This window comes from Limanda limanda, chromosome 5 (genome assembly GCF_963576545.1).
Source record: "Limanda limanda chromosome 5, fLimLim1.1, whole genome shotgun sequence".
NCBI lineage: Eukaryota > Metazoa > Chordata > Actinopteri > Pleuronectiformes > Pleuronectidae > Limanda > Limanda limanda.
In genome coordinates this window covers 13,071,913-13,099,875 of record NC_083640.1, presented here as the reverse complement: position 1 = coordinate 13,099,875, position 27,963 = coordinate 13,071,913, and the positions used below count along the sequence as shown (strand labels likewise).

The 27,963-nt window shown below is 41.9% G+C and overlaps 1 protein-coding gene across 1 annotated transcript in view; it reads right to left on the bottom strand.

Moving 5' to 3' along the window:
- LOC133002032 (single-stranded DNA-binding protein 2) overlaps positions 1-27,963 on the bottom strand; it is a 55,042-nt gene that overhangs the window by 8,052 nt on the left and 19,027 nt on the right. The window contains exons 2-5 of the mRNA XM_061071763.1: positions 22,797-22,869; positions 18,983-19,044; positions 18,600-18,684; positions 353-442 (exon numbers count right to left, since the gene is read on the bottom strand). Of these exons, the coding sequence (XP_060927746.1) occupies positions 353-442; positions 18,600-18,684; positions 18,983-19,044; positions 22,797-22,869 (310 nt within the window). The remainder of the gene's footprint in view (positions 1-352; positions 443-18,599; positions 18,685-18,982; positions 19,045-22,796; positions 22,870-27,963) is intronic.

Here is a 27,963-nt window from a genome sequence, read left to right as displayed (position 1 = left end):
AACCCAAAAATTATCTATGTCTCTCTCTATGTGAGTGTGTGATGATTTCCTTATCTTTGCGAGAACCATTTTGAGCATAAAACTTTGAGTGAGGACATATTGGGAAATTGGGGACATTTCAGTCGCTCCTCACTTTGTAATTGGACTATTTGAGGGTTCAGATTTGGTTTAAGGGTTAGGCTTAGAATTAGGATCGGGTGAGATCTAGACAAAGGGTTTAGGGGTTAGGCATTTAAGCATGATGGTTAAAGGGAATAAATAATTCCAATGTGTATTCTCACTCAGATGTAACTACAAGAATGTGAGTTTGTGCGTCTTTGTGTGTGTTTGTGTGTGTGTGTGCACCGTATACCTGGAAGAATCCTGGAGGGACTGGTCCCACTGGCATGCCCTCTCCTGGGGGGAGGTTGCCGAGGACTGGGCTGGGAGCTGCTGCAGCGCTCTGAAGGCAGGAGACACAAACACACACACTTGACACTTACCATCACAATTCCAATAGGCCATTATGCATTTAGGTAATTGAGTATTTTCATTTGATGCCACTTACATCACGATGCACAGTTAAGGATTAAACCACCAAACAGAGTAAAATGGTACCTATACATAAATACAGTAATCAAGATCCAGTGATATCAATTCGTATTTCATATTCGACATTTTCTGCAGTTTGAATGGCCTAGTTTTACTTCTGATACTTTGACTACATTTTTCTAATTATGTTACAGGATTTTATTTGACATTTTCAATGCAGGACTTTATTTCTAACTATATTTTTAGACTGCATTGTAGCTTTTTTTTACTTCCCTTTCACTTCCCGTCTGCTTTAACTTACAAAAGCTCTAATGAGGTTGCCACCAGTGAAACAACACAAGAGCCATAAAAACAAACAAACAAAAAAAGCAATCCAAAGTTCTTCCCCTGTCTCTCTCTCTCCGTCTCCCCCTCAGCGGGATGTTTCCTGTTACTGCAGATGCCCTGCCATGCTGCGGCCCAGGTTTATTTTTGTACCTTGTGTTTTTTGTTGTGCTTTTCCCAGACGGGCGGCACTGGCACATTTCAGCGCTGCCTCTGTCTGCTTCCTGTGGCATTGTGCTCCTGACTAGCCCAGAGCTACCACCCAGTGTCGGCCTCTTCCTCATCCTCATCAGGAATAAAGAGCAGCTAGCGACATGCGGTGTGGGAGAGTGTGGATCCATATATATGATAATCTGTGAATGCGAGCACATAAAGCCAGCTTGCTGCCTGGGTGTGTGAGTATTTTATTCAGCCTCTGCCCACTCTCTGTTCTACTTCTCTGATGGCATCGGGCTGGGTGTGAAGACTCCAGCGATATTCACCCACAGTCTCTGAAGTTTCCGCCAGCTGACTTTTTAGGTCAGACAGGAACAAGGTTTAATAAGCGCCGAGATAAAAGCGGACCGACGACGCTCCTGCATCCTCCCCTGCTCCACCATCACCACCACCACCTCCACCTCCACTGTTCCCTCATCCTCCCTCGTTCTCCTTCATATCTCTCGATCGTTAACGTTTGGCAAAAGACGAACTGGATGCTTTGCAGATTTTTGACTCCACATTCTGCTGCAAAAAGAGTCTGTGTTTGTCTCAGCAGATGAATGTGCAGATGGACACAGATGGATATTGTATCTCCATGGTTCAGTGGTGTGAGACTGGATTTGGCTTGTGTGTGTGTGTGTGTGTTTGTGTGCGTGTGTTTGTGGTGTACAACACTGTGCACAGCATCAAGTGTGTTTTGTGAGTTTTTTCCCCCTTTCTTTCCCTCTTCCGTCTCGCAACCTGGATTACCCAGAATGCTTTTACTCCACAGCAGCCTGGAGGTCTGCTGAGTTTGCCTCCATGCCCACGGAGAGAGAGAGGGAGCGAGAGAAGGGGGAGAGAGAGGAAGGAGGGAAAGAGGAGAAAAGAGGACAAAGCTAAGATTATGAGTGTGCATGTGTGTGCATGTGTGTGTATCTGTGTGTGCATGTGTCAGTGAGTGTGTGTGAGTGCTCTTAATGTTTGTTTGTGTGGGAGAAAAATGAGAACTGGGGAAGAAAAAAAAAAGAATCTACCTGACCTGCTGACAAAGCAGCTTTTTCCAAATACAGCAACAAGAAAATAAATAAATACACAAATAAATAAATAAGCAGCACAAGGATATCTCCCTGCCCCCAAACCAGCACCGCTCCTCATCTATACGGTAAACAAAAACATCACCGCCAACAATAATAACTCACATAGACTCAAATGACTGAGGAGAAGCATCAGAGGGGAGATACATGTCCTGAGAGGTTGTATACACCAATCAACTACTCTGTCATTTCATTTCATTATCTATATAGGGGAACAGGAGCCAATCTGACCTGAGCGAGACGTTGCAGGACAGGTCGCCAGTCCATCATGGCGTTGTTATTTAGAGACAAACAACAATTCACCCTCACATTTACTCAATATTTATCATATGATATCACATTATTGGGAATAATTCTCTGATCAACACAAGCTTTAGATTTTCTCCCGATCCCTCTTATTTGCTTCTTTTTTAAAATCTTTTTCGAGCCATATTCTTCTTGACCTTTGACCGATCAGCTCCAGAAGTTAATCATTTTAAGAGAGCCTCCCAAGTAACTCCCCGAAAAAATAAATTTTGTGCCAGAGGCTGGTTAGCTTAGCTTAGCACAAAGACCGGAAAAGAGGAAACAGCTGGATGGGCTCTGTTTGAAGGAAACAAAACCTACCAGCAGCCAATTTACAAGTTGTTTCTCATTAGATTCAAAACATCTACTTCAGTCCTTTTTGATTCTTGGGTCTCACCCCAGAGTGTAAAGTGCTTACAATATATTGGGCTATGTATTACGAATAAGATTTAAGATTTAATTTGAGCCAAAACAAAGGGCAAAAACTAGCTTTGCGGGTTTCTGTGGCTAGGCAGGGAACCTCTGAGAAGCCAAGATGTGCTGTAAGCAGTATCATCCAATATAAACGTAAACATTAGGACCTTTTTTAAAGATAATGATTTAAATGACATTTAATGTTAATTTGATTGGTAACGGCTTATTTGCATAACTGTCGATGGCCGTTAAATTAAACACGCTGATGTACGGAGACCTTTACTGTACCAAACTACACAGTCAATGCTGTCTGTTGATAATAGTGTTAACAGTGAGACTGCAGAGCTTCCCCTGATGAAATGTGACCACATCAATGTGAAGCAATTACCTCATATTAGCCACAACAGTGTGGTAACCAGGAAGGGAATGTTTACTGTGTGTTACTCTGAATTTGACTCGGTACGTTCCTGTCGACCGCCTCTGTTTAGATACTGATTCACAGCCGAGCTCAGCATATTCCAGCACTTAACCTTTGCAAATATGAGACACACACACACACACACCCACAAACACACACCCACACACACACACACACACACACACACACACACACACAGTTAATGAGGAGTCTATCATTTACACTTCTCACACACCAGTGTTTACACTTTCCTGACAAGGCCGAGGGAAGGAGCAATGAGATGCTGATCTGAAGGATTTACAGATTAACTCACAGTATCAGTGTACTGTACCTCATGGTGAGAAAGTAACTGTCAACACTGACTTTTCAATGAGTCTTGGCACACAAGTTTAAACAAAAGTAAGTACTTCTGCTAATATTTACAGAGTTTATCATTATAATTATTTTCATTACTTTATACTGGAGGACCTGATAAACATACTTTTACCAGCTTTTATTGACATGTGTCATATAAATACAATTTATTTTTCAATATTGCACTTGACCTAAAGGAGCTGGCTGCGTTTTTCATTTTGAGAAAAATTTAATTTCTCTTATTTAGTCTGTTTCAGAGTTTGTCTCCCTTGATTCGCCGCTGTCGTCTTTACAGAGACTGCGAGAGACTTCATTCAGCTGTAAGAGTTTGAAAACAGACGATCAATCTGTCTGTCTACGAGTCACTGACTTGTTGAACATTTTGCTCTTAGTGGCTCGATGTGCGCTGTGATCCATTTAGTCACAGTCACTGGTGTTGTGACCACGAGGTGTTTGTGATGAAACCTGAGACAGTGGAACAGCCACAGCTTGTCCTCAGATGAACACTTGCATCTCCTGGATAACTCATTGGTCTGCATGAATTATTCAAACCAACAGGAGACCGCTACATCGAGACTTACACATCGAGACAACAGTACAACACAAGACAACATCGCTGACATCCTCCATGAGGACAGAATTAAGGGGGTAAACCAAGGTAAAAAGGAAAAGTGGATCCTGATTTCCAGGTTTTAAAAACGAATGAAGACAAATTAGTCTCTTTTCCCATGTGGACTAAAGATTCATATTTTTGTTGATAGAGTCTGTGCGCAACATTTTCGTTGGTAAAGCAAAACAAACAACAAAAAAAACATTGGATATCACAATGATAAATAAAGTAAAAAAATATATTCCTGAATGTGCCCCTTCATAGAGATCCACAGCAACACTTAATGGGTTCCTACTTGGCCTGTGTCACATCCCTCCAAAGACACAGACCAACAAACAAACTTAAATGGTTTTCAGTAGAGCATATACATCCATCAAGACCAAACAGTCTCCATATAAAACCACATTTAAATTCACTACCAAGGAAAATGTTGAATAATCTTGCAATGTGAAAAAGTCCTGGATCCCTTCTTTGATCCTGATCCACACCAAGATTTAAATCTTAAACTCTTCCCTGACCCACATCGCATCCTTCCACCGAGTTTCTAGGATATCCGTCAAGTTGTTTTTGTGTAATCTTGCTTACGAACAAACCATGAAACGAACCACAGAGAGGTGACAACATGAGCTCTTTGCTGGAGGTAAAAAAAACAGAGAAATGGTCAAAATTTGCAGTAGGTGAATCAAACATTATCAAAATGACGTCCTGTGAGATTGACGTGAAGTTATGAGTGCAGGTTTAGACGGGTGAGGACTAAAACAGTGAGTAAGAAAACCTCGGCCAAACTTCTGTCACCAACGTGCTCCAGACATGACGCACTTGACTGATGTACAACAACGCCGCTGCCTTACCCAGCATGCTCGGCTTTACATGACTGTGGAACGAGTGCTGAACAGAGAGTTGACTCATTAAGAACAAGAAGAAAATTGCGCAGAACACATTTTATGTAAAGTAATAAAAACATGCTGTGCCCTCCTGGAGAAAACACGAAATGAGCTGAAGGAGGTGCGGACGTTTAAATGTTGTGCAATTTCACTAGTTTGCAACCTAATCAGACTTTAGGCGTATTGCATTCACACTACACTAATCCCATCAGACTAAAGGGCTCAGTAATACTTAATGAGATAACTCACAAACTCTTTAATGCCTTTATGTTTACTGATTGTCTTCGCCGCTAACGTGTGTGCATAATGTATGCATACGTACATTGTGCATGTGTGCGTGCGTGTGTGTGCGAAAAGGCAAGAAGCCATTTTCATTCAGTACTTCAGAGACTGAGAGACCCTCAGAGACGCGTGAGTGGAATCTCAAAAGGCTGTCTGTGTCCATCTTCTCCTCTCTCACTGTCTGTTTATCTCTCTTTCTCTCTCTCTCTTGCTTCTCACAAAAATCAACTCTCTCTCTCAAAGGAAAGCGCTGCAATAGTCTTTATTCTTTCTGACTGTCAACATGAAAAAATTACAAAAAAACAACAAGAGTGGCATTCAGTAGAGCGCAAACCTCTGGCAGGGCACAACAGTCCCCTTAACCTCAATCAAACTGAACCAAATTTCACACACTCATAGACATCAGTCCTCTAGATAGGCCCCATTTATTTATTTAATATCCACGATGCAGTGTCAAATAAAATTTCCAATCTCAGAATGATCCTTTGTCCACATCCTTTTCATTTCATGTATTTATTCGACTTGGACGATGCTGATTAATCAACAGCTAAATTACTGTAAATGAGCCAGAGTTAGCTCAACAGGCTAATTTTCATCTGTTGGTTCTGGCCTGGTTTTTGAAATGGTAACCCAAAATTTAAATAAAATGACTTGTTATAAGTCAACACATACAAGCAATATACTGTATGCAGACTAATTTTCAGACATATACAATGCACAACAACATGTAGCAACACAACATATGAGGCACAGCGAGTAGAAACCAACAAAGACAAACTGCAGGCAGGCAGCAAAAGTCAGTAGGCAGTCAGTCGTCTGATGTGCATTTCTTCAGCTGACGAGTGAAAGAACGATAAGTATTTACTTCTCTTATCCGCACTGGCAGCAGATTCCATTCTTTAGATGCCTTGACACAGAACGCTGTCTGACAAAAAGCACTTTTTCGAGTGGGAATGATACAGTCCCCTCTCAGTCTTGAGTGCCCATACTCTTAACACAACAAATGTCTTCAGTGGAGGCGGAGCGGTGTTGTGTAATATCCTGTGAACTAAACAAAAGGTTTTTCCCAACTTAAAAGTCAATGTGTATTTAAAAGTTGACAGCTGCTTGTGGGAGTCTGATCAAAAACTTTAGGAGTGCGTTTATATAAAGTTTCAAGTGGCTTCCTTTTAGATTTGATAGCCTGTTCCCAGCTTGTCAAAAACAATACGTAAAATGTGGAATATCATTGCAGTTTTAAAGCTGTGTGATTGTCTAACAAATCTAAAATTACTTTAGTTAAGTAGTCTGTTCAATAGTGTGTTGCGTAATCCTGCTGGCAAACAAACAAATCAATCCACAAACCAGCGGACGGGGGTGATAACATAACCTCCGTGGTGGAGCTAACAATGAATTGACCTCACAAACAAACACTGGCTGTGTATCAAACATGTTACGCAAACCCATTTTAACGCCGTCAATTTTTTTAACTCGAGTTAAAGCAGAGCTGCAGCTGCAGCTTCAGTATCTGTGTTTCGCCTCCAGTCTGACCTGCTCTCGCTTTTTGTTTTAATATTTCGCCACCTAAAATATATATTTTAAAGCTATTGTAGCGTCCCACAGGACACGGAACTTCTTCGTGGTTTAGTAACTGGTATTTTCCTCTACACGAACATGTGCACCTCTCGCTGTTACTCCGTCTCTCGCAGACATCAACACTTCACTTCCTCATTGATCCCCGATCCCCCCATCCTATTGGTCCAAACAGTCACATGTCCCACCCAGACCCCTTCATGACCGTCAGACATCAGAGCGCTCCTTCAACAGTGTTTTACTGAGCATAACTCAAAACCAAACATAAACATAAACCCAGTCCGTCACACTATTAGGCTGCAGCTATATGTTTTTATTTATTTAAAAATAGGGTACTTCTTATTTCATACATTTTCCACAAATATGGGGAGGACTCAAATAGCCCTACAAAGTTCTGTGTTTCATTTATTTCAAAGTAGGCCGACACCTGCCTGTGTATTTTGTTTGTTTGTTATTTGTTGCTTGTCTGTTTGAGTAGCTAGCTTAAAGCAAAGAAGTAGTAGGCTTACCTTTTATTGGTAACCTAACTGTTATGGTTCATTGTTTCTGAAATAAGAGGACTGACTGCTATGTTCACAGCAAACTTGAAAAAAAGAAAATATTAAGCCATGGTTTAACTGCACTATAGGCTGAGTCCTTGTTTACCTGAAATGTGCACTTTATAATTTTATTTTGTACCGCCCTGTTAAGCAATGTTGTTTTTCAATAATATAAAACATTTGCATAAAGCAAGCCAATCCACTTTTCCATGTTGATAAGAGCATTAAAACGAAAGTAAAATTATGGAAAAATAATAAATGAAGGAACATTCAGAATAGATACAAATTTGCGATTAATTGCGATTAATCGCGAGTTAACTATGACAAAATGCGATTAATCGCGATTAAATATTTTAATCGTTTGACAGCTCTAATATTTATCCTCTAGTTAAAAATGTGTCCCTAACAAATGCATTAGTATAAACGATTATTATTTGTATTTATTAAAAATGAACAGGCAGTGTTTCACCTAGAACAGTAGAACCGTCCAAGGGTTTACTGAGATGTAAAAGTTAGAAAAGATCCTTTCATTTGTAAACTGGACCACAGAATGTTTGACAGTTTTATACTCATGACTATAAAGTGAAATATTGTATCATCAAGAGATGTTGATAATTCAAGTGTTTCAGTTCTAACATGAGTTTATGGTGGAACTTGGGCCATAAAAAACATCTTTTCTCTGAGGTTTTCACTAAAATGTGAAAACCTCTTTGTCAGAAGGACAAAGAGGCGAGAGCACTGGTACAGAAATGTAAAAATGCAAGTTCACAAATTTCAAGTTCATTTTTTATTCTAGGTGTCTTCACAATTCACATAGCTGTTGGGTGGGGCCAGTGGGGGCCAGTGGGGGGCTTTGAAGGGGTTACCACTGAGTCTCAGGGCCGCCCGCTGAACAACAGGATCTACAAATGACACACCACACAGGAAGGAACTGCTCCTCCTCCCTCTCCCTCTTTCCAGCTCCCTCCATCCTCTCAAATGCCATTAGTCCACTTCCTGAACACACACACACGCACACACATAGGTTTGTACTTGCATTTCTGACTTAGACTTAGTGTATATGCACACACTCAAACTTTGCTGTCTGTAAGTCACTGTCAACAACATGTTTACGTCTATGTGCTAAGAACTTAAAGTAAGAAGACACCAGGGAAGACAGTAAAAGAGAAGACGTGTGTTTTAGCAGCACAGATTAGAATTGGTGTGCGATGCTTTTGAACATGTATTATTCAAAGTCTCCCGTGGCGACCACAGACGGATCAACAAGCACCACTGTCCAATCCTGAGCCAGACTCACTTTTTAATTTCAAGGCAGATAGGCTTAAAATCGCCCTCTGGCACTCAAAGCTCAGATCTTAACCAAAACACACCATATGCTACACCGACACTGCAGCAGGTGGAAAAAACACTCTCCGTGTGAACTTCACATCTCTGGTGTTCGGCAACGGGTTGCTCTGGCTGAAATTCTACTTTCTTTCAAGCTGGGTCTTGATTTTGTTGGTTTGGTCTACTCAACAAGAGTGTAAATATTGACTATATTTGTTAATGTCAACATTGCGTGTGAAAAACAAAGACTGTATATAAAGTTGGACGATATGACAGCGCCCAAAAGTGAAGCCAAATCATTTAGTTCTCGTTTAGGAATGAATAAATCTTACTAACAAGTCTGCGTAGGGACCTTTTGTTTGATCGGCTGTTTTATGTAATTACCAAGATATTTTTAAAACTGCAAGTGAACATCACCCATAGTTAACGTTTATTGTCTTTAAGACAAATCACTATAAAGCACTGGGCTTAGACCTGAAGGCCACAGAGAAGGTAGGATGTTCAGAGAGTGTAAGGGAGACAGTATTTTTAGTGTTGATCTTTTCACTGTTGACAAAAACAAGCTGTAGCTCAATACTATCCTGCTGAGCTCCGAGAACATGGTGATTTCCATGTGGTAAGATGGAGCAAGTCAGGGTCAAACATTGAAGACATTAGTGTCAACCAATAAAGTTTTCAATCTTTTCAGTCCTTATCACAATATCCTATACAGCACCATTGCCATGTTACCTGGTAATCACCTGCAACGTTGCATGACCAGGTGGAAGCACTACATTAATCTACTTGGCCTCACCCGGTGATTACAGTTAGGGAGATATCAGCTGCAGAGGGGGTGGGGGTCCATGCACGCATTTCCTTAATCGCTGATGTCATTATCGACCCCTGTAGACATCTCTGCAGCTCTATACTATGAGATGTGGAGCAGTGAGCTGAGGCACTGTCAGATACACGTACAGAGCTGTAAATGAAACTGCCTGTGCTACGGGAGACAAACTTCCATGTCACGTAATTCACCGACACCCGGGCAGATAAGGGAGACGGACTGAACACTGAGTAGCCGAGAGGGTCGAGAGACACGGAGGAAGATTTAAAAACCCCAGCTTAAAATGAGGATGAGAATATATCGCGGTATTTTCCATCTCCAAGATCGATACGAGATAGAATAGACTATTGAATACTGATTGAGAATATCGATCCACCTGAAATCCAGACGTTTTCTTAATCTTTAACACTGAATAGTGATGCTTTTATTTTGCAACTGCAGCAATTAAACAGGAGATTGGAATTAGACACAAAAACGCAACAATCCAAGCTCACTGGAACAAACTGCGTGAAGTCACTTTCAGTGTCTTATCTCCTGCTGGTGCTGGAGGCCCAGTGGCAGGAGTGAGAGACAGATAAGGGATATGGGTGGGTACAACAGCAGAAAAAATACAGGGGGGTTAGTTGGGGTCAGAGAGAAAACGTGCCAGTCTGATTGTGTCAGCACTTCTCTCTCTGCCATGCTGCTCTGCCTCCGTAGTCCCAGTTCCATAACTTTCCTCCTAAATGGGTCAGGAAATACCCCACAGGTTTTGGCTGAGGTGTCTCGACTTCAATTCAAGAAATACCTTTTGAGTGCAGTGCTGGGAGGCGGGGCTAAGAAACGTCACATACCCACCTCCACAGACGTCTTAGACACACATGTAAACATTTGTCAAACCAATAAGCCAGCTAACGCAAAGTTATTCTGGTTGTCTAGCTGAGAGACGACTCAGACTCAGCCAAGGCAGAAGCCACTGTCTCTGAGGACATGAAAGAGCAGGAGATGAGGGACATGTCTGCATGGTAGATTAAGGGTTTAGTTTCAGCTTGGATTTGAAAATGAGCATAACTTCCCAGATTCCCACCTACGAGCAGTCGATGGTGGAGAGAGGCTGCCCACCTTTGAATAGAGGCTGTGTACTTCTTGAAATAAGTATAAATCTTATGAAACAGAGACGTCCGAAACCGTGAATTCTTCGTAAGCGTTGGTGCTGCAAGGTCCAAGACAGTTTGAAACACTGAGCAACATTATGAGCCACGTTCAACAAATAAATGTAGATATTTTTATTTGATGACTTTGGTAATAAATGTGATTTTAAAACCAGCATAATGCATGTCATCACTGTGCAATTGAGTTTACAGCAGCATCACTTTAAAGTAGACAGAGTCCAATGTGCAAAAATTGACTTAACCAGAAATATTCTTGAAGCTTTCTGGGTGATGCTGATGTGGCACTTTTACTCTGACAGACACGTAAATATGCTTCAGCCCCTGTATCTTCATAATCAATAATAATAACTGCAGTCAAGCTAGAAATGACTCTCCTGTATCATATACAACTGTGTTTGAGCTTGTTCTTGTTCCAACACCCTTGTGTCTCTCCCTGCCCTCAGTTAACCTCTCTCCTCCACTCTGCACCACACCCTCCTCTTTGCCCCGGCCCACTGCGGAGCAGCAAGGCGTGCATATGTTAACATCACGTAAACACTCCGCCTCGGCGTGTCCAAACACGCATGTGACATGACTCAGCGCAACAGGCCACTGGAAAACACATTCCTCCGAGACCAGAGGGCTGAGCTCGCAACAGGCCAGCGAAGGAGGAAGGAAGACGATAAGAGACTAAAGAGGAATGTAGTATGACAGAGAGCGGGGACCGAGAGTGATGAAGAGGAGGGAAAATACTGATGTGAACAGCGGTGATGAAGCTGTGAAGAGAGTGACGGGGAAAAAGCAGAAGGAACAGAACAAGTGATTGTAATGTTTTTCCAAAGAAAGTCAGAGATGTAGAACAGGCTTTAAGCAGCAGCTCAGCGTTCACAGTCACTGAAATGTCCCTCGTTTAGTTTTTCTGTTACAGAACACGACAATCATTTCCATCACTGCTCAACCTATATGGAAATCCCTCCTCTGCTTCTCCCTTCCATCCACCTTCACTCAGCTTACTCTTCATTGCCATGGCAATGATGTTACAGTGAGTCACCTCCACATCTCCCTCCTCCTCAACACTGCCAAGAAGGAACATGGGAGAGTGTGCAAGAGAGAGAGAGAGAGGGAGAGGGAGAGAAAGACGGAGGGAGGATGAGGCAGAGAGCCTCTGTTTCCCTGGAAACAGACTGGGGGTCTCCCCAGCCCCCATTGGTTCTCAACTGGTTGGAATCAGCTTGTTACCCACAATGCTTGGAGCCAACAGAGTCTCTGTTTCTAGGTTGTCTCTGTCCTCTCTGTCTTTACACTGCTTAAATACAGACAAGCACACAAACAGTTTTGCACGGGATTATGCTAAACTATAACCACTTTAGAGCTCGTCAGACTCTTTGGGCCGATGTCAGGGAGTAAAAAACTTCTGGTACCAACAGTATTAAGAAATGGTGTCTTGACAAGCAGCTGATATTTTTCTAGGACTATACTTATACGAATCGACCTGCCGTAAATCACTCATAATGATGCCTTTGTTAAAACTGTATCATTGTTTGTCACTTTCAGCTATTTACTTTTGTATGAATGTTGATTAATATACATGAATATACATTGTCCCTTTTCAAATAAAAAAAGGTAATGATTACCAAATATTTATTAAACATATCTGGCAAACAAATGTAATTTAGGCTTGATTTTTTTTAAAGTTTAACTATAAACATTTTTGATTTAAAAGAAATAAAAGGAAAATACAACCAAATATATATAATATAAATCACATCTTTTCTGAAAAATAAAAGTTTTCATATTGACCAATATACTGAGCCTCATATCAAACGTCATAATATCAATTAATCAGTCGGCTCTAAATCAAATAATAAAACATCAGCCCCAGGATCTTACAGATTTTTAAAAATATAATTGCAGACAGCTTCTCTTAACATATCTGCTGGACTTTTCAATACGTGTTGTATTATTTCCTAGTTAATAAAAGTAAGGCTCAAATATTGCCTGCAGGCACCACAGTGAAATTGTTTAGGGAACTGATAATCAGTGTGAAATTAGTTCCAGTAAGCATGGAAACTTTCTTCTAAGGCTTCATGTAGCTCCAGGTAATTGTGACAATATGTTACAGAGGCTCGGAAGAAAAACAAGGTATAGATGGTTCAGCTCAGGTTAGAAAACTTTAGCTTGGACCTGAACTGGTGGAGCTTGTTATGAGGCAGCTCTGCCTGAGACGACGACTTCAGGGGAAAGAAAGTCCCATATTGGATAACATGTCTGCCAGGATGTCAGGATGTGAAGGCAAAAGATGTATTTGATTTAATGTGGGCTCTGGATGGTCGTTTTAAAGACGACTAGAAAAGATCACTGATTAAAAAAGCAAAACGTCTTTAAATTGGATCAATTTGCGTGAAAGAGTCTGGAAACACAAAAACAAGTTGATTAAACCAGTTAGATTATGAAACAATAATTAGATAATCGTGTGTGCAAAATGGGGGAAAAAAACTGAACAAAATAGATGGAGTCTATTTTCCAGGGAGCGTGAATGTGATCAGTGAATTTCATGGTAATCTGCTCGTCACATTTTTATATTTCCTGGTTATTAGTGGACAAGCTCGAGCAATGGGGCCATCATTGAAATTAAACATGTATAATTAACAATTTAAATCTCACAGCATTTTTCTATTGCAACTCTCCGTCAGTACTGCCTTATTACATTTGCAGAACATGAACTTACAGAAAAAGTGAATCAGGAGTAAAGTCCAGTTTTATGAATAAAACTGCGCTTGCACAAAAGAAAACCAGAAAAAATGTCCACGGTCAAATAGATGAATGAGCGTCCTTCTGTTTAGTGTCACGCTGCACTGACACTGCGCACTACTCGTTTCTCTCTGCAGAGAGGAGTTGTTTTCAGTTAAACCCCAGGGTCACCACGCCTTCATGTCCTCCAGCCTCAACCACACAAACACACACACACACGAACACACACGAACACACAAACAACACAGTGCATTATGTTTCAACAGATATCAAACACTGAGGGTGCATCAGGACGCAAATGAATAAAGCAGCCCGGTATCTTTATTACTTATTTATAAACAGGTGTATCCTTTCAGCTGCACAATAAAGACAGAATGTGTGTTTTGCCCGCGAAATTGGCCGCCGTGGATACGGTTCCAGAGGGAGTGAGTGTGAACGCGATATCAGGCGGCGTGAGACAGAGCTTTTTTATCGAAGGGGGGTTGCTCTTGGCACTGCCTCTTGATCTCTTCTTCCCCTCTAACTGCCGTGTGCCTGCTATCTCCCACAGTGATGCCACGCGATGATACCAGCCTGACTCCCTGTGTTATAATACTGCAGCCGGTCCACGGGGCATTAATGTTCGCTGCTCCAGTTCATTCATCTGTCAACCCCTTTGTTTGTTTTAACTAAATCAGCCAGCAGCTAGTTTTTTTCTCTTTGCAGCTTTACAAATGTTTGCCAAGTAATAAAATCTGTGATTTGTGGAGGTTAAATAAATCCGACAGGTTTAATGAGAGTATTAAAACGATAAGACAGAAAACAATACTGCACACTACTACAATACTACACATCCTTCTCGGTTTTTACACTGTCTTTTTTATTTTCTTGTGAAAAACAGTCTTCATCAAAACTAGAGAGCACTTAGTAGAGTACATACCTCTGGAAAGGCTGAATGGCCACTTTATCACCATTGTAAGTGCATGTATTGAGATCAGATATAAACCATGGGGATACACAGGCAAAATATCCATTCTCTCATTTAGCTGAAAGGAATTTTTCTAACCGCACATTAACTGAGCATCTCCCTAATTTGATTCACCTAATTTGAATCTATATCCAGATCTGCACAAGATCTAATGGGTTCTGTCTTGACCCATCTCACATCCTTCCACCAATTGTTGTAGTAATCCGCACAGTTATTTTTTATGTGATACTAACAGACAAACAAACAAACAAACATAAAAGAACAAACAAACGGACAGGGGTGAAAGTATTATAATATGATACTCAATTTGCTCCTTAGGTTCAGGCCCCATCATTCCACCAGGTTTGGTGAAAATAGGTTAAGTTTACATAATGGCCATCAGTTAATTAAAAATAAAGTTAGGTGTTTTCTTGTTTTCTTTATCGTTAAATTGTTTTGAGCTTTTCTTCTGCGGTTGAGATATCTCAGTGCACATGTACACGTCTTCTCTTTGGGTGTAGTGCAGTGCATTGAACTTTCTTGGCCAGTGTACATTAAACAAACCAATACTCAAAATCAAATAATAATCATTAGTTGCAGCAAATAAACAGTGTATGGGAGTCAACATGAAGTAAAAGTATTTGACGAATTGGATTTGTATTTTCTTTACCTGGCAGCAAATACGTTTTCTGAATATTATGAGATGTAGAAATATCCAGCAGCTTGTCAGAGTGTCTGCTCTGCGTGTGAGGCTGCACGCTCGGCTGATTCTGCATGTGTCCTCGTTTCCCTTAATATTTGTCTTCTTGCTTTCTGGCTGACTTTATAACAATTGCACTTTTCCTCTTTGAGAAATTATACACACAGCGAGGAGACAAACATTTATGTGATGACGGTAACTGTGCATGTTCAGGCTTTTACAAACAACATTCACAACCACATTACAGCTGACACAATACCCAGTAAAAAAATGTATTAAAAATTCTATCAGGAGGGATTTTTCAACCAACATCTTTGTTACGGTTAGAAAGCACGTTCTTATCAGGAGGCTGCACAGCTCAACCAGTACGGCTGCTGGAAGCTGATGACCTCCAGATCTCAGGACTCAGGTATCGCTCACTCTGGATGTTTTTGTATTTATTGTTTTTTGCATCACTTCTCCACAAACTCCATGAAGGTTTCTAACGTGTCAGTCCCTCTATAGCACCAGTCTGCCTCCAGAATAATTCACAGTTAGAACACATACAGTTTGTTTCTTGTAATTATTCTGCTCGGTGTGTGACTCACAAATAAATACTCAATCATGCACCAACCAACTTTGAGACATAAGTAATTCAATTAATTTGACCTTCTTTTGAGGTAGACTTTAAAAGGATTTAAATGTCAAAGTGTAGTCGAGGTAATGCTGATCATTCTGAGTTGTTTCCACAGATAGTACAAGCTGCTTCATGCTGGTTTAATTCTTTCTTGCTCAGCTTTCATTTGATCATAGTTGTTAAAGAAAGATCACTACGTTTTAGTGGGAAAAGAAAATATTGCCATTGGATTAAAAGTACAACATATATTTGTATTAATATAAAATACATTCATGCTAGTAAATATACTTTTTAATCAACGACAAGATCAGGAAAAGCCTGAAATGACCTGGATGCCTCGATGTTGATTCTTCTTCAAAGATTGAAAAGTGAGAGCCTCTGACTTCTGTCTCTTATAAGGCAATTTCCGGGTCAAGCATAAGAGTTTAAAAATAACTTGATTTTATGACTGCCTGGCCTCTCACAAATGGAAACTACTCATTGAGCATCGAGGAACACAATTTACAAAGCACTTAACAGAACTGTAAACGGCCTTTCTGATGCCTGAAAAGCCTCGTCTGAGGATGGAAATCAATAACTCGGCATCCCACTTTGTTCATCAGCCTTTCCTTTCTTTCCCTTTTAACATTAGACGACTGTATTAATGTCCTTGAAGACCATCCTCAGACAGTAAAATGTAGTGATATGATAGAGACACATAAAGTACACAACCACATGCAAAACATCGTAAAGAGACTTAATGGAGAGACTCTTAAATCAGAGAGCAAACTGTATTTACAGTTCAACCTGGGAGAGGCGAACACATACCGTCGAAAGCCCCGTCACAATCCCATCAATTATCTCAGGAAAGAAGGAAAAACAACGATGGTGCCAACAAGCTCCTGCGTGTTGCCGGCATTAATTAGGACTTTACTCAGTAATTAGCAATCTTAAAATAATTACCATCAAAATGTCTGATTAAAATCTCCATCAGTCTCAAAGTCAGGAGACTCGGAGAGAGCGACGCCACTTTGTTTCCCAACCAAGTCCACCGCAGTCGTCCCCTCATTTTGTTTTAATTGAGTGGCAGATATGTGGGTAGTATACCTCTGATTGGATCGGAGAAGCGGCGCGGCGTTGCAACAGTTGATTGAAAGTGACCTTGGTCTAATTACAATTGGTCTAATTAGAATTCTCTGATTAGATCCCAGCAGGAAATGGAGGAATAAAAACGTTTCTTGTGGCCTCAGCTAATGACGTTAAGATATATGCCGGATGATTTCTGAACTGAATTGATTCTGATCAGATAAGAAGGAACAAGATAACGACGTTGTCATCTTGGGAACAATTGACAATAATGGATGTAGATGAGTTCTGTTCTCTGTTTTTGGTGTCAGACTAATAAATCAGACAGACGTGTGCAACTGTTTGTCCCTCTTTTTGACTCTTTCCCTCCTTCTCTCCATCTCCAAGTTCTCCATGTTTATTCTACTCTTTGTGTCTGTCTCTTAGGTCTGAGGTCGAGCTGCCCTCCAGCTCCCTTTTTCGACGGAGCTAGGATGACATCATCCCATAACTGCCTCGTCCTCGGAGTGCCTATTCATCACCCTGATCATCATTGCCCGCATCAGCAGCATCACCTGCGTATGCACAGGCATACAGACACACACACACACACACACACACACACACGTACACAAGCACACACACTTCTACTGCAAGAACAGAGGAGAGAGGAGAGAAAACACTGGTTCTGCAGTATTGCAAGCCTAAAGGAAAGAGCTAGGGAACCGCAGAGAGGAGAGAGACCGGAGGAGGGAGGATCCTGCTGGTGTAGGCAGAAACCCCTGACCTGTGCACTTCCAACAATACATCTCAATAAACCACAGAACAGGCGAATCTGATGAGTCAGACTTCAGGCTACAGTGGGAAAACAACAATATAACGAGCAGGAGAGAGAGACAGAGAGAAAAAAACTTCCCAGTCTCCCCCCAACTCCGCCTCACTCTGCAACTTCCTGCGAGGAGCTCCACACTTCCTCTCCCTTAGTCACCGGTTAATCTGAAACTTCAAGGGCTCTGGCACCGCTCGCTGTATTCCGGTTACTGGGATGGCGCACGACTGAATCAACGTCCGGTGTGTGGAAATTTGCAGCAGGAAAGTGGAGCCACACTGAGAGCGCACAGCAATAAACAATGTTTCCACCATGGGCCACTGTGTGCTCGCCCACTGCTCTCCGGCCTGATGCTCACAATACTTTATATGTGTGTGTGGTGTGTGTGTGTGCTGCAGTGCTCGGGTCGAATATAACCAGCAGGTAAATACTTAAAAAGTACGTTCTCTCCTTTTCTTTATCACACACTGTATCACACACAACAAGCGTTCATTTCAGATTTCAGATTAATGATTCACAGGATTAAACCAGTTTCTAAATGGTGGTCATGTCAGAACCACAGAGTTGAGTTCATTGATCTGGGTTTAGACACTGATAAAAGTTGGGGAATCAAAAAGTCTCATCCTTATGGTCCATCTGCACCTAAACCCTTGGCATTGTTAACACGGCAATTACAAGAAGAGAAACGGCAAAACTATAAGCTACAATGATTCTTCAGTCCCCTTTTGAAGGTACATTCAAATTCACTAGATGAAGATATTATTTGGATCTATATTTAATATGTATTTTAAATTGTTTTATCATAATTATATACTGTGCTTATTAAATCCAAGTATAAAATACTATTTCATATCTATTTATTTGATAATGAACACTTTCATGTGTGTTAATCGGAGAGTGCCGTATTTCCAGAAAGAGCAAGGAACGCTACTTCATTGTAAACTCACATAGTCATGAAAGGCCTTGGCCTCGCTGGAGTGTTCACACGAGTCTCTTCTCTCCGGAGCTGCACAGTACAGGTCCCAGAAAACACTACGACAAACAGAGACACAGTCGCACAATTAGAGGAAATATGACAAAAGAGAAACACTGAAGAACATGACAGATACATATTATGGTTCATATTAGAGGCAGGGTAATACAGCATTGAGGGCACGAGTATGATTCTATTATCAATATTGCAATAGATGACTGAAGGTGTTTTGTGAGTTAGGATTTGTGAACAGAGGAGGTGGAGGGAGAAAGATAAATTCATTCAATGGTGTCAGCGGTGAAATACAGCAAGAGGGGGATTGTAACTCGAATCATTCCACAACACAGAAACACTCACCACCACCACGAGTGGAGGAACCCCGGAGGTTCTCCTAATGTGATGTTCTTCTCCCATCGGATCTACACGAGAAGGAGAGAGCGAGAATGAGATGCTTCAGAAACATATTGAGTATTAAAAACATCTGAATTATCTGCTCTTTAGAATCGGAGAGGGTGCGAGGGAATTCCTAATACACGCCATTATGTAATTATACCATGGATTCATAAGTGGATAAGTGAGTCTATGTGTGTCTAAAAGCTTGTCGATTCACGAGTACAGGATAATGAGCGTGTGTGTGAGCACGTGTGTGTGTGTCTGTGTGTGTGTCTGTGTGTGTTTGAGGTCAGAGAGATGTTTCGGCCCGAGGAGCCCAATCAAACCTTTGTACAACCCACACACCCTTCGGTCGGCTCCTCGCCCACATTATCTGTCCTTGTGCTTCCACTGCACTTCTTATTCAAACTTCCTTAAAACTTATTTAACACATACAGTACTTTTTATTTCTTCTTTACAGTTCCAATTACAACATGTTCTCCCTGTATTTTCCTTTCTTTCACACCTGTGGGCTGCAAGTTTTGGAAAGTGACTGTCCAGTCGCTTAGCAACCATACATATCAGGCCTGTGAAGGATGGTTTCTATTCGTTTTTAAACCAAAAGGAAACCTATACCTTTATTACACAGTGCGTTTATTTTCCAATTCACAAATAGAACAGTGAAGTATTTACTCAAGGCTCTATTCTCTCCTTCATTGGATTTTACACCAGAGTCTGTGCAATTGTGTGTCTTTTTTTCTTAACATAAAAAAAACATAAAACATAAAAAAGGAAATATTGAAGAAACAAAAAGCTTGACAGGAGCACCAGCAGATACAAAAAGCATTCATCAGTTTCAACAATGAGTTTCAGCTTAAGTTGAGTGTGTGTGTGTGTGCTGCAGTGCTCGGGTCGAAAATAACCAGCAGGTAAATACCAGTACGTTCTCTCCTTTTCTTTATCACACACTGTATCACACACAACAACGTTCATTTCAGATTTCAGATTCACGATTCACAGGATTAAACCAGTTTCTAAATGGTGTTCATGTCAGAACCACAGAGTTGAGTTTATTGATCTGGGTTTAGACACTGATAAAAGTTGGGGAATCAAAAAGTCTCATCCTTATGGTCCATCTGCATCTAAACCTGTGGCATTACTAACACAGCAATTACAAGAAGAGAAACAGCAAAACCATAAACTACAATGATTCTTCAGTCCCCTTTGGAAACTACATTCAGATTCACTAGATGCAGATATTATTTGGATCTATATTTAATATGTATTTAACATTTTTTTTATCATAATTATATAATGTACTTATTAAATCCAAGTATAACTTATTTACTATGGTCATATCAAATACTATTTCATATCTATTTATTTGATCTTGAACACTTTCATGTGTGTTAATGGGAGAGTGCTGTATTTCCACAAAGAGCGAGGGACGCTACTTCATTGTAAACTCACATAGTCATGAAAGGCCTTGGCCTCGCTGGAGTGTTCACACGAGTCTCTTGTCTCCGGAGAAGAGACACTGTGTGTGTGTGCGTGTGTGTTGGGATGTGTGTTTCAGACACTGTTTGACCATGACGAGCACTTTGGTTGAAGCATCGTGATGCCTTAACACCTTGGTCAAGGTCAGTGACTAACACGAGCGAGCTCTGACGTCACCGGCAGCAGGGACAATTTATGTTTGCACACAATGTCACAGTGTGAGCGGCAGCTGTGAGCAGCCGTCAGACTGTAGTGCCGTCAGACTGTGATGCCTCGTCTGCCTCTTCTCTCTATAAACACACTTACATCACTCTTTTATCTTCCATCATTCAAGTCATCTCGTGTCCATCTTATTTAATTTCCTCTGCTGAAATGTTTCATATGGATGACAGAACAAGACGGACGCACCACCTGCAGTGTTTGGCAGCGTGAACCAGCGCTAACACAACAGGAAAAAGTGAATCAGGGCACTTTCCATCAGACCGTCCTGACCTCAGCTGCGGATCAGACACAGTGACTTTTAGAAGGAATGCTTGGCTTTGAAGTCTTTTCAGTTTTTTTTTTAGAGGGGGGGGGGGGGGAATCAGGAACTGCCGTCTCTTTGTTTATCCGACATGTTCTCATTAGGTCGGCAGTTCTCTTGAGGACCTGGGTTAACATGAAACATTCTAGGCAACCAGCCATTTCCATAGCTATGGTAGAGATGGATCGGCTCCTCGGTAAAACTCCTGCAGAACGGGCAAGACATTTAATTGGCTGTAGCCGAGTCTGAACACGATTGCAGACGGTTCAGGTCAGGACACTTTTTAGCGAGCTCTTTTATCCCTGCTTCATCTGGAAAGCACCGAAGAAATAGCCCCGACTGCGCCCACATATCTTGTCTTCTTGTGGTCTGCGATCTCGGGAGGTTCATTCATTTACCTTCACTTCACTGAGACGCCTTCAGTGTGATTGCTGTCAGATGTGGGCTGTGTGTGTTGCAGAGGTTGCTCTCATTGCACCAAAAGAGATTTAAAAAGAGCTCAATCTCCAGAGTTTTCTTTCTCCCTAAACCAATATTTTAACCTTCTGCTGTTAAGGTTAAAGTGTATTTTTGTTATCACTGTGCAAGCCATCGCTTTAGTTTGACAGCTTTTTGTGTCCTTTTCTTCTGAGCTGTCTGTCTGTGATTTGTTATTTGCGTTCAGGTATTTGTGTCCGATTCGTGACTCGTCTTTCTGGGCTCTTGTTTCCTGAGCCAGAGGATACACTGTAAACAGATGTGCTTGATACAAAATTGGATAACAGGCCTTTAAAGCCACGTTTTTGCTATTCCAGCAAGAGCTCCATTATGGCTTAATGCTGTGTGCATGTGTGCTACTTGTGCATGTGTGCGTGCAAATGTTTGCATGTGTATTGTATACAAGCAGCTCTGTTTATACTTGTTGCGCTCTTAGCTAATGCGTTCCCACACTTGAACATGACACCGCCTATCCTTTTCATCTCTCACATCCGCGGAAGAGCGAGCGAGTGATATGACAGAGGAGAGAAACAGAGGTGTGTGTGTGTGTTTGTGTGTGTGTGTGTGTGTGTGTGTGTGTGTGTGTGTGTGTGTGTGTGTGTGTGTGTGTGTGTGTGTGTGTGTGTGTGTGTGTGTGTGTGTGTGTGTGTGTGTGTGTGTGCGTGCGTGCGTGCAGAAACACTAAGTTAGAGTGATGAGCATTGGTGCCAGCTGATGATGTAACCTTTTCCATCCCCCTCTCTTTGTTCTTCTCTTCTGGCCAATGCACAACAAGCCTCCAGCCACCGTCTTCCACGTTGTAATTTACGGTCATTTAAAGCGAAGCACCAGAATCAGCTAACCTCGTTTTCACCCCGTCACCTTTTTACCTCTGCTGAATTACAGTGAAGACGAGCTCGCGGCTCGGGGAGAGAGCGGCGGAGGGATAGATCGAGAAAGCGAGGGAGCGGAGAGATCGCCGAGAGAGAAAGAAGAGAAATTCGAGAAAAAAAGAGGACAGGAATAGGATTGAGGGAGATGGACAGAGAGGAAGCTGCTGAGCAGAGATGATGTCAGTGAAAGACGTCACCTCCAGGCTGAGCATAACTCCCCCTGTGCTCCGGCTCCAGTCCCACTGAACGTAACACTCATCTTTAAAAGCTTGTTTGCTGCCACTAACCTCTCGGCTCGGCACGGCCCGGCTACACTTCAATGCTTCACTTACTGGACACAGTGTATGAGGATAAAGACCCCCCCCCCTCACAGAGGACACACCAAGCCCTGTACATGACCCGCGCTCTCTGGCCCACAAACATGACTTACCTCTGAGAGGAAGGTCTGTGCCGACTTCTGGGCTCCTACATGCAGCAGGTACTCGTAAACGTACAGAGCTAACCTGCACAGAAACACAGAGAACAGAGAGGAGGGTCAGTGGGTTCATTAAGATCCAGACAGTCAACATTAAGGTGGATTGAGGTGGTTTCTTTCCGGATCCCCTAAAAAATGAAAAGATGGAGGAACCCGTGTGTGTGGATAGGAATTGCCAATCAGCCCCAGGATGTGGTAACGTGCGGTGATGTGAGACGGGACGAGATGTCACAGTCTGTTACAGATCTCATGAGAAACAGAATTTCACCCCACAGCTTAGGAGCACTAGTCGTCTCCCAAACGCCTGAAAGAAACAACAGGCAAGGCACCCTTCAAATACAAGCAGAAATCACCCAGTGGTATGCTTAATCTCAAAAAACACCTGTTTGAGGAGGAAACAACATGGGAGCGTGCTTCGTGGGACCACACTGTGGAACACCTCACCGCCGTGCTTCAGGATCTCCTGTCACAGCTTGGATCACACTATGAATTCATTACAGGCTTGATTTGTTAATCAATTTCCCTCCCGGGGCGTCTCTGCTGGAACCAAAAAGAACATGGGTGGGGGGAGTTGAGGGGTTCACTGGTCTATGGACACTGATAGATTAGATCGATAGCAGATCGCACCGACACTGAATGGCGGCCTGTAGATTCAGTCTGCTGTAACCACATAAAGGGCCGTGAGGGCAAAGAAAACATGTTCATTTGCGACTGATCCTCACATTGCCTCTAAAACGCAATATTAACCAGGTTGGGGGCTGATTGGTTTGATTTGTAAGTTGCTCAACAGAGAAAAAATAACTTTGAGGTGTTTTGATATCCTGGGGATGTGCTGTTTAATAATATAATAATGTACTTGGCCATAAATGCATGCTCAATTAAAGGCTGGTGTAGTGAGATATAATGGGACCTCAAGTGTGTTAATTTAGCAAATTGTTAGTGAATTATTTAATACATTTTTCATTGACTGTTAAAGTCAGAAACCGGTGAAAATACCCATAATTTATAAGCTTAGTGACAAATTAGTGGCTCAGTATAACCGAACCCCACAAAAGATATGAAAATTACACCATTTACTATTTAATATGACAAACGACAGAATCACTTTGTCACACTCGTGTAGCTGGAAGTAATTTGAATGTAATGTGTGGGATTTTATGCAAAATAGAAGACATTAAATCATTATAACAGTTTCTCCCCTGTTCATCTGCAAATTGATTCATTGGCGTATCGATATGATGCAGATACAAAGAAACTGCAGGTAAGGCTTGTTGTGTGTTTGTGTGCTTGTCTCTACGTGTTGATGGTTGATCTGTGCTTTGCCGCAGCGAGACGGATGGTCACGCCGGGACGGCTGCTGTCCTGGAGCCCCCCCGAAAGGTGGTAACGGGCCGCCGCAGCCCGTCCAGACTCCTCTTATAACGAGGTAAAAATAAACTCCCCAGACGGCCCTGTCTGCCTGTCTTAGGATGATGGACTGCCCACCTTTCTGCTTCGCACACAGGTACGCTACTACAACACCCCCCCACCATCCCTCTCCTCCATTTCCATCTCTCTTCTTCATCACCTTCATCCTCAGTCTCTCTCTCTCTCTCTCTCTCTCTCTCTCTCTCTCTCTCTCTCTCTCTCTCTCTCTCTCTCTCTCTCTCTCTCTCTCTCTCTCTCTCTCTCTCTCTCTCTCTCTCTCTCTCTCTCTCTCTCTCTCTCTCTCTCTCTCTCTCATGCCTTTTGTCTCGCCTGCGCTGATTTCCTCGTGCACTCTTTTTGTTAAGGGGCCATGTTTGTTAAATGACGACAGGATGAAGGGAACCACGTCCTCTCTATCCCTCCTTCCCTCCTTCCCTTTCCCTCCTTCCCTCCCTCCCTCCCTCCCTCCCTCTTTCCCATCCCTCTCTCTCTCCGCCGTGGCCTGGCAGTAATGTTTAACCAAAGAGATAGAGACAGAGTGTTTCACAGGGACAGCGCTAACGGAACAATGAGAGGCTTGACAAAACTCTTGACACCTCGACAACTGAACATGAATAAAAGATGCTCTCATTTTTTTCCCCCAGGCACTGTACAAGACTGAACATCTCTAGAAACAAACTTGTTGAGTCGCCCTATTGGTTCGTTGTGTTATTACGACGCGCTTTTACGTCAGCAACTTTTCATTGATACTGGAAGATCTTGTACAAATACAAATACACATTATTAATGTACTTAAGGAGATTTTTCAGGTATCCCTTGACTTATTTTCTGACAACTTTTTACTTTTTACTCCCTACAATTAAACTCCAGTATCTGTGCTCTCTAGTACTCCTCACATTCACAAATGAATGCGGCAATAATACAGAAAAGACGATCGCTTGTTGTAAATCTATAAGTGCATATTAAGCACAACATATGTAACACGGCGTATAAAGATGACAAGAGATGGAGACCTGGAAAAAGAAGCGCAGTTCTGATGTCTGTGACAAACATGGAAGAAAGTGAAGAATCAGCCAACATCGCTGATAACTTCGACGACGAGGCAGAGCAACAAAACATTCTCATCCCTGGCTTAATTTTAATAAAGACTACTTACTTACATTACCTCCTGGACAAATTTGAATGCTCACAAATATATGCTTGTTTAACTCATGTTTTTAGAGTATTGTTTTTTTTGGAAATAAGATGTTCAAATTGAATAAAAATATAAAATTGTATTAATGCCTTTTACTTTTATACTTCGAGTACATTTCAGAGCCTGCACTGCACTTATACTTTTAACAAGGTAAAGTGGTTCATTCAGTACGTTTATACTTTTACTTACAGTCTTTTCAACACAAGTACCTGTACTTCTATTGAGTAAAAAACATGTGTACTTTTGCCTGCTCTTTCTGCGAGGATGAGTCTGATTGGAAGCAGTGGACAAATGAATTGTATCAGTGGGAATAAAGAGATGAAGCTTGTCCTCAGCAGACACTGCCCTGTTTCCAGTCAGCCATGTTTTACCACACATCAACACAGCCTTTCTTGTTGGCTGCCTTTCAAGCAGACTGAGATGTTTGACCTACGCTTGATTCCACAGGGGCTATAACATGTGATCTTTGGCTCCGATGTGGAGGAAGGGTCGACAGAAGTGAGGAAAGAGAGGCAGCGGTACAAGGAGAGGTGATTCAAAAATAGAAAGAAAAACATTAGAGGATATCAGAGGTGAGTAGGCTAATGCAAGCTTTGGAGAAGAGATCAGAGGGAAGGAAAAATGAAGAATGTCTTCATTCTTTCACTGCTCCTGACCCTACAGACAATACTTTCAATGCAATGATGATTGTAAACACACACAATCTGACTTAAAACCACTCCTCTCTCTCCATCCTATCAGCTTTTTATTCTAAACGCACCAGGGTAAGAAGAGTGAGAATATAACTGATAAACAGACAGCAAAGCATTTCAATATCTATTGGACTTTGACTCAAAACTACTAATTTCCTCAAAGACGAGTGACAGAATTTGAAAACGTTAAAAGTCCTCATTGTTCGGTTACCACTTGTTCAGTCAAAGCCTCCTGCTGATAACAGAAAAAGCCCCCAGCTGACTGACAGAGTGAAAATACTGAGCGGAGATAAAGGTTGAGGATTAGAGGACGGGGCACTGTTCAAGGTTAAACAATCCTCTGAACTTCACACATTGAAGAGGAAGCATTACATAGACTCTTGTCATTAAACAAACTGCCACTTTATTTAATCTCTACATTTGGTTTTACGGTAGAAGTGCTCCGCGGGAGGCCTCCGCCGCGCTAAGATCGTTTCTGACTCCGCATTACTTAATTCACATTAAAGCTGTTTCGTTGTTTGCCCTTGCTGTCGGACAAACACCATAAAATTAAAGAGGTTTTTTTTTGGTTTCCGAGCCGTCTACCCTGGCAATTTGTGTTGTAAATAAGAAGCACTTCACATTAATCACAACTGCAAGCAGGATGATTGAAGAGATCAGGTGCCTCCCACTTTGCTTTCTCTGTGTGTGTGTGTGTGTGTGTGTGTGTTGAGCAGGTAAAAGTGGAGAAGGTGGGGCAGAGAGGGGAACTTTAACATCAATGCCTGACCCCTTTCTCCTTCAGATTCAAGTGGGCTTTTGTCTTCTTCGAGTCACATTTAATTAAATTCGTATTCGGAGCCGACGCGGATTTCTGTCTGCTTCTCTAAATCTGCACCAGTCCAGACAGCCGGCGAGCTCCAAACACTCGGAGACGGAGCTCGGCTTAATGAAGGCGGCAGGAAGGAGAGAAGAAGAGTATATCTCATAGCTCAACCACAACCTGCTGTTTAAAGCGAAGACGTGAACCTGTTTTCACGGGATCAGCATTTAGTGGGGACCAGAAGATCACTGCTAATCAATTTACCGCCGTGGCGATCAAAGACTGGCGGAGCCTCAAATCACAACAGACAATGGCTTCACTGATTGGATTTGCCGGTGATAGATTAGCTCCAGATTATTTCGCCCTTGTAAAAGATGAAATGGAAAAGTGATTACACTTCTGATCTGAATCGCCATGGTAATTGACATATTTACAAGACTTGCTTCTGTGCTGCCACAGCCTAACAACACAAATCTAACCAGGATAAATTAAATGTTAAGTGTGTGGATTCTTTCCAGTCAACATGTCACTGCCATTAACTATGGATAAGATACCTCTTCATCAGAATCATAACAACTGCAAAACAGCAGCACAACCTTGCTCCAACATTTATAGTTGTAAACAGCATTTCCTCATACTACAGTCCTGAAGACAGCCCAGTGTAGGTCACATATTACTTCTTTTGTAGCTGCACCCATTTTTCTCTAAATGTTGAGTTACTTTGTACAACAGAGTATTGTGGTGACTTAAAGAGGAAAACAATTGAGGATGAGGTAATGGTATTACAAAGAATAAAGTCTGGTATGATGAGAATAACGTTGTAAATAGGCTGGGTGTCATTTTAAAGGAGAATAAAAGATGATGAGCTTGATGAGTGTACACATTGTCGACATATATGTGTACAAGAGCGTAGCAGAGAGAGATGAATGGTTCTGGTGAGGAGACTGGAGAAAGGAAGCTTGGTAGGATGGAGGTGATGGGTGCTAGCATGACAAGTCCCGAGATGAAATCTCGTAAGAGCCGCAA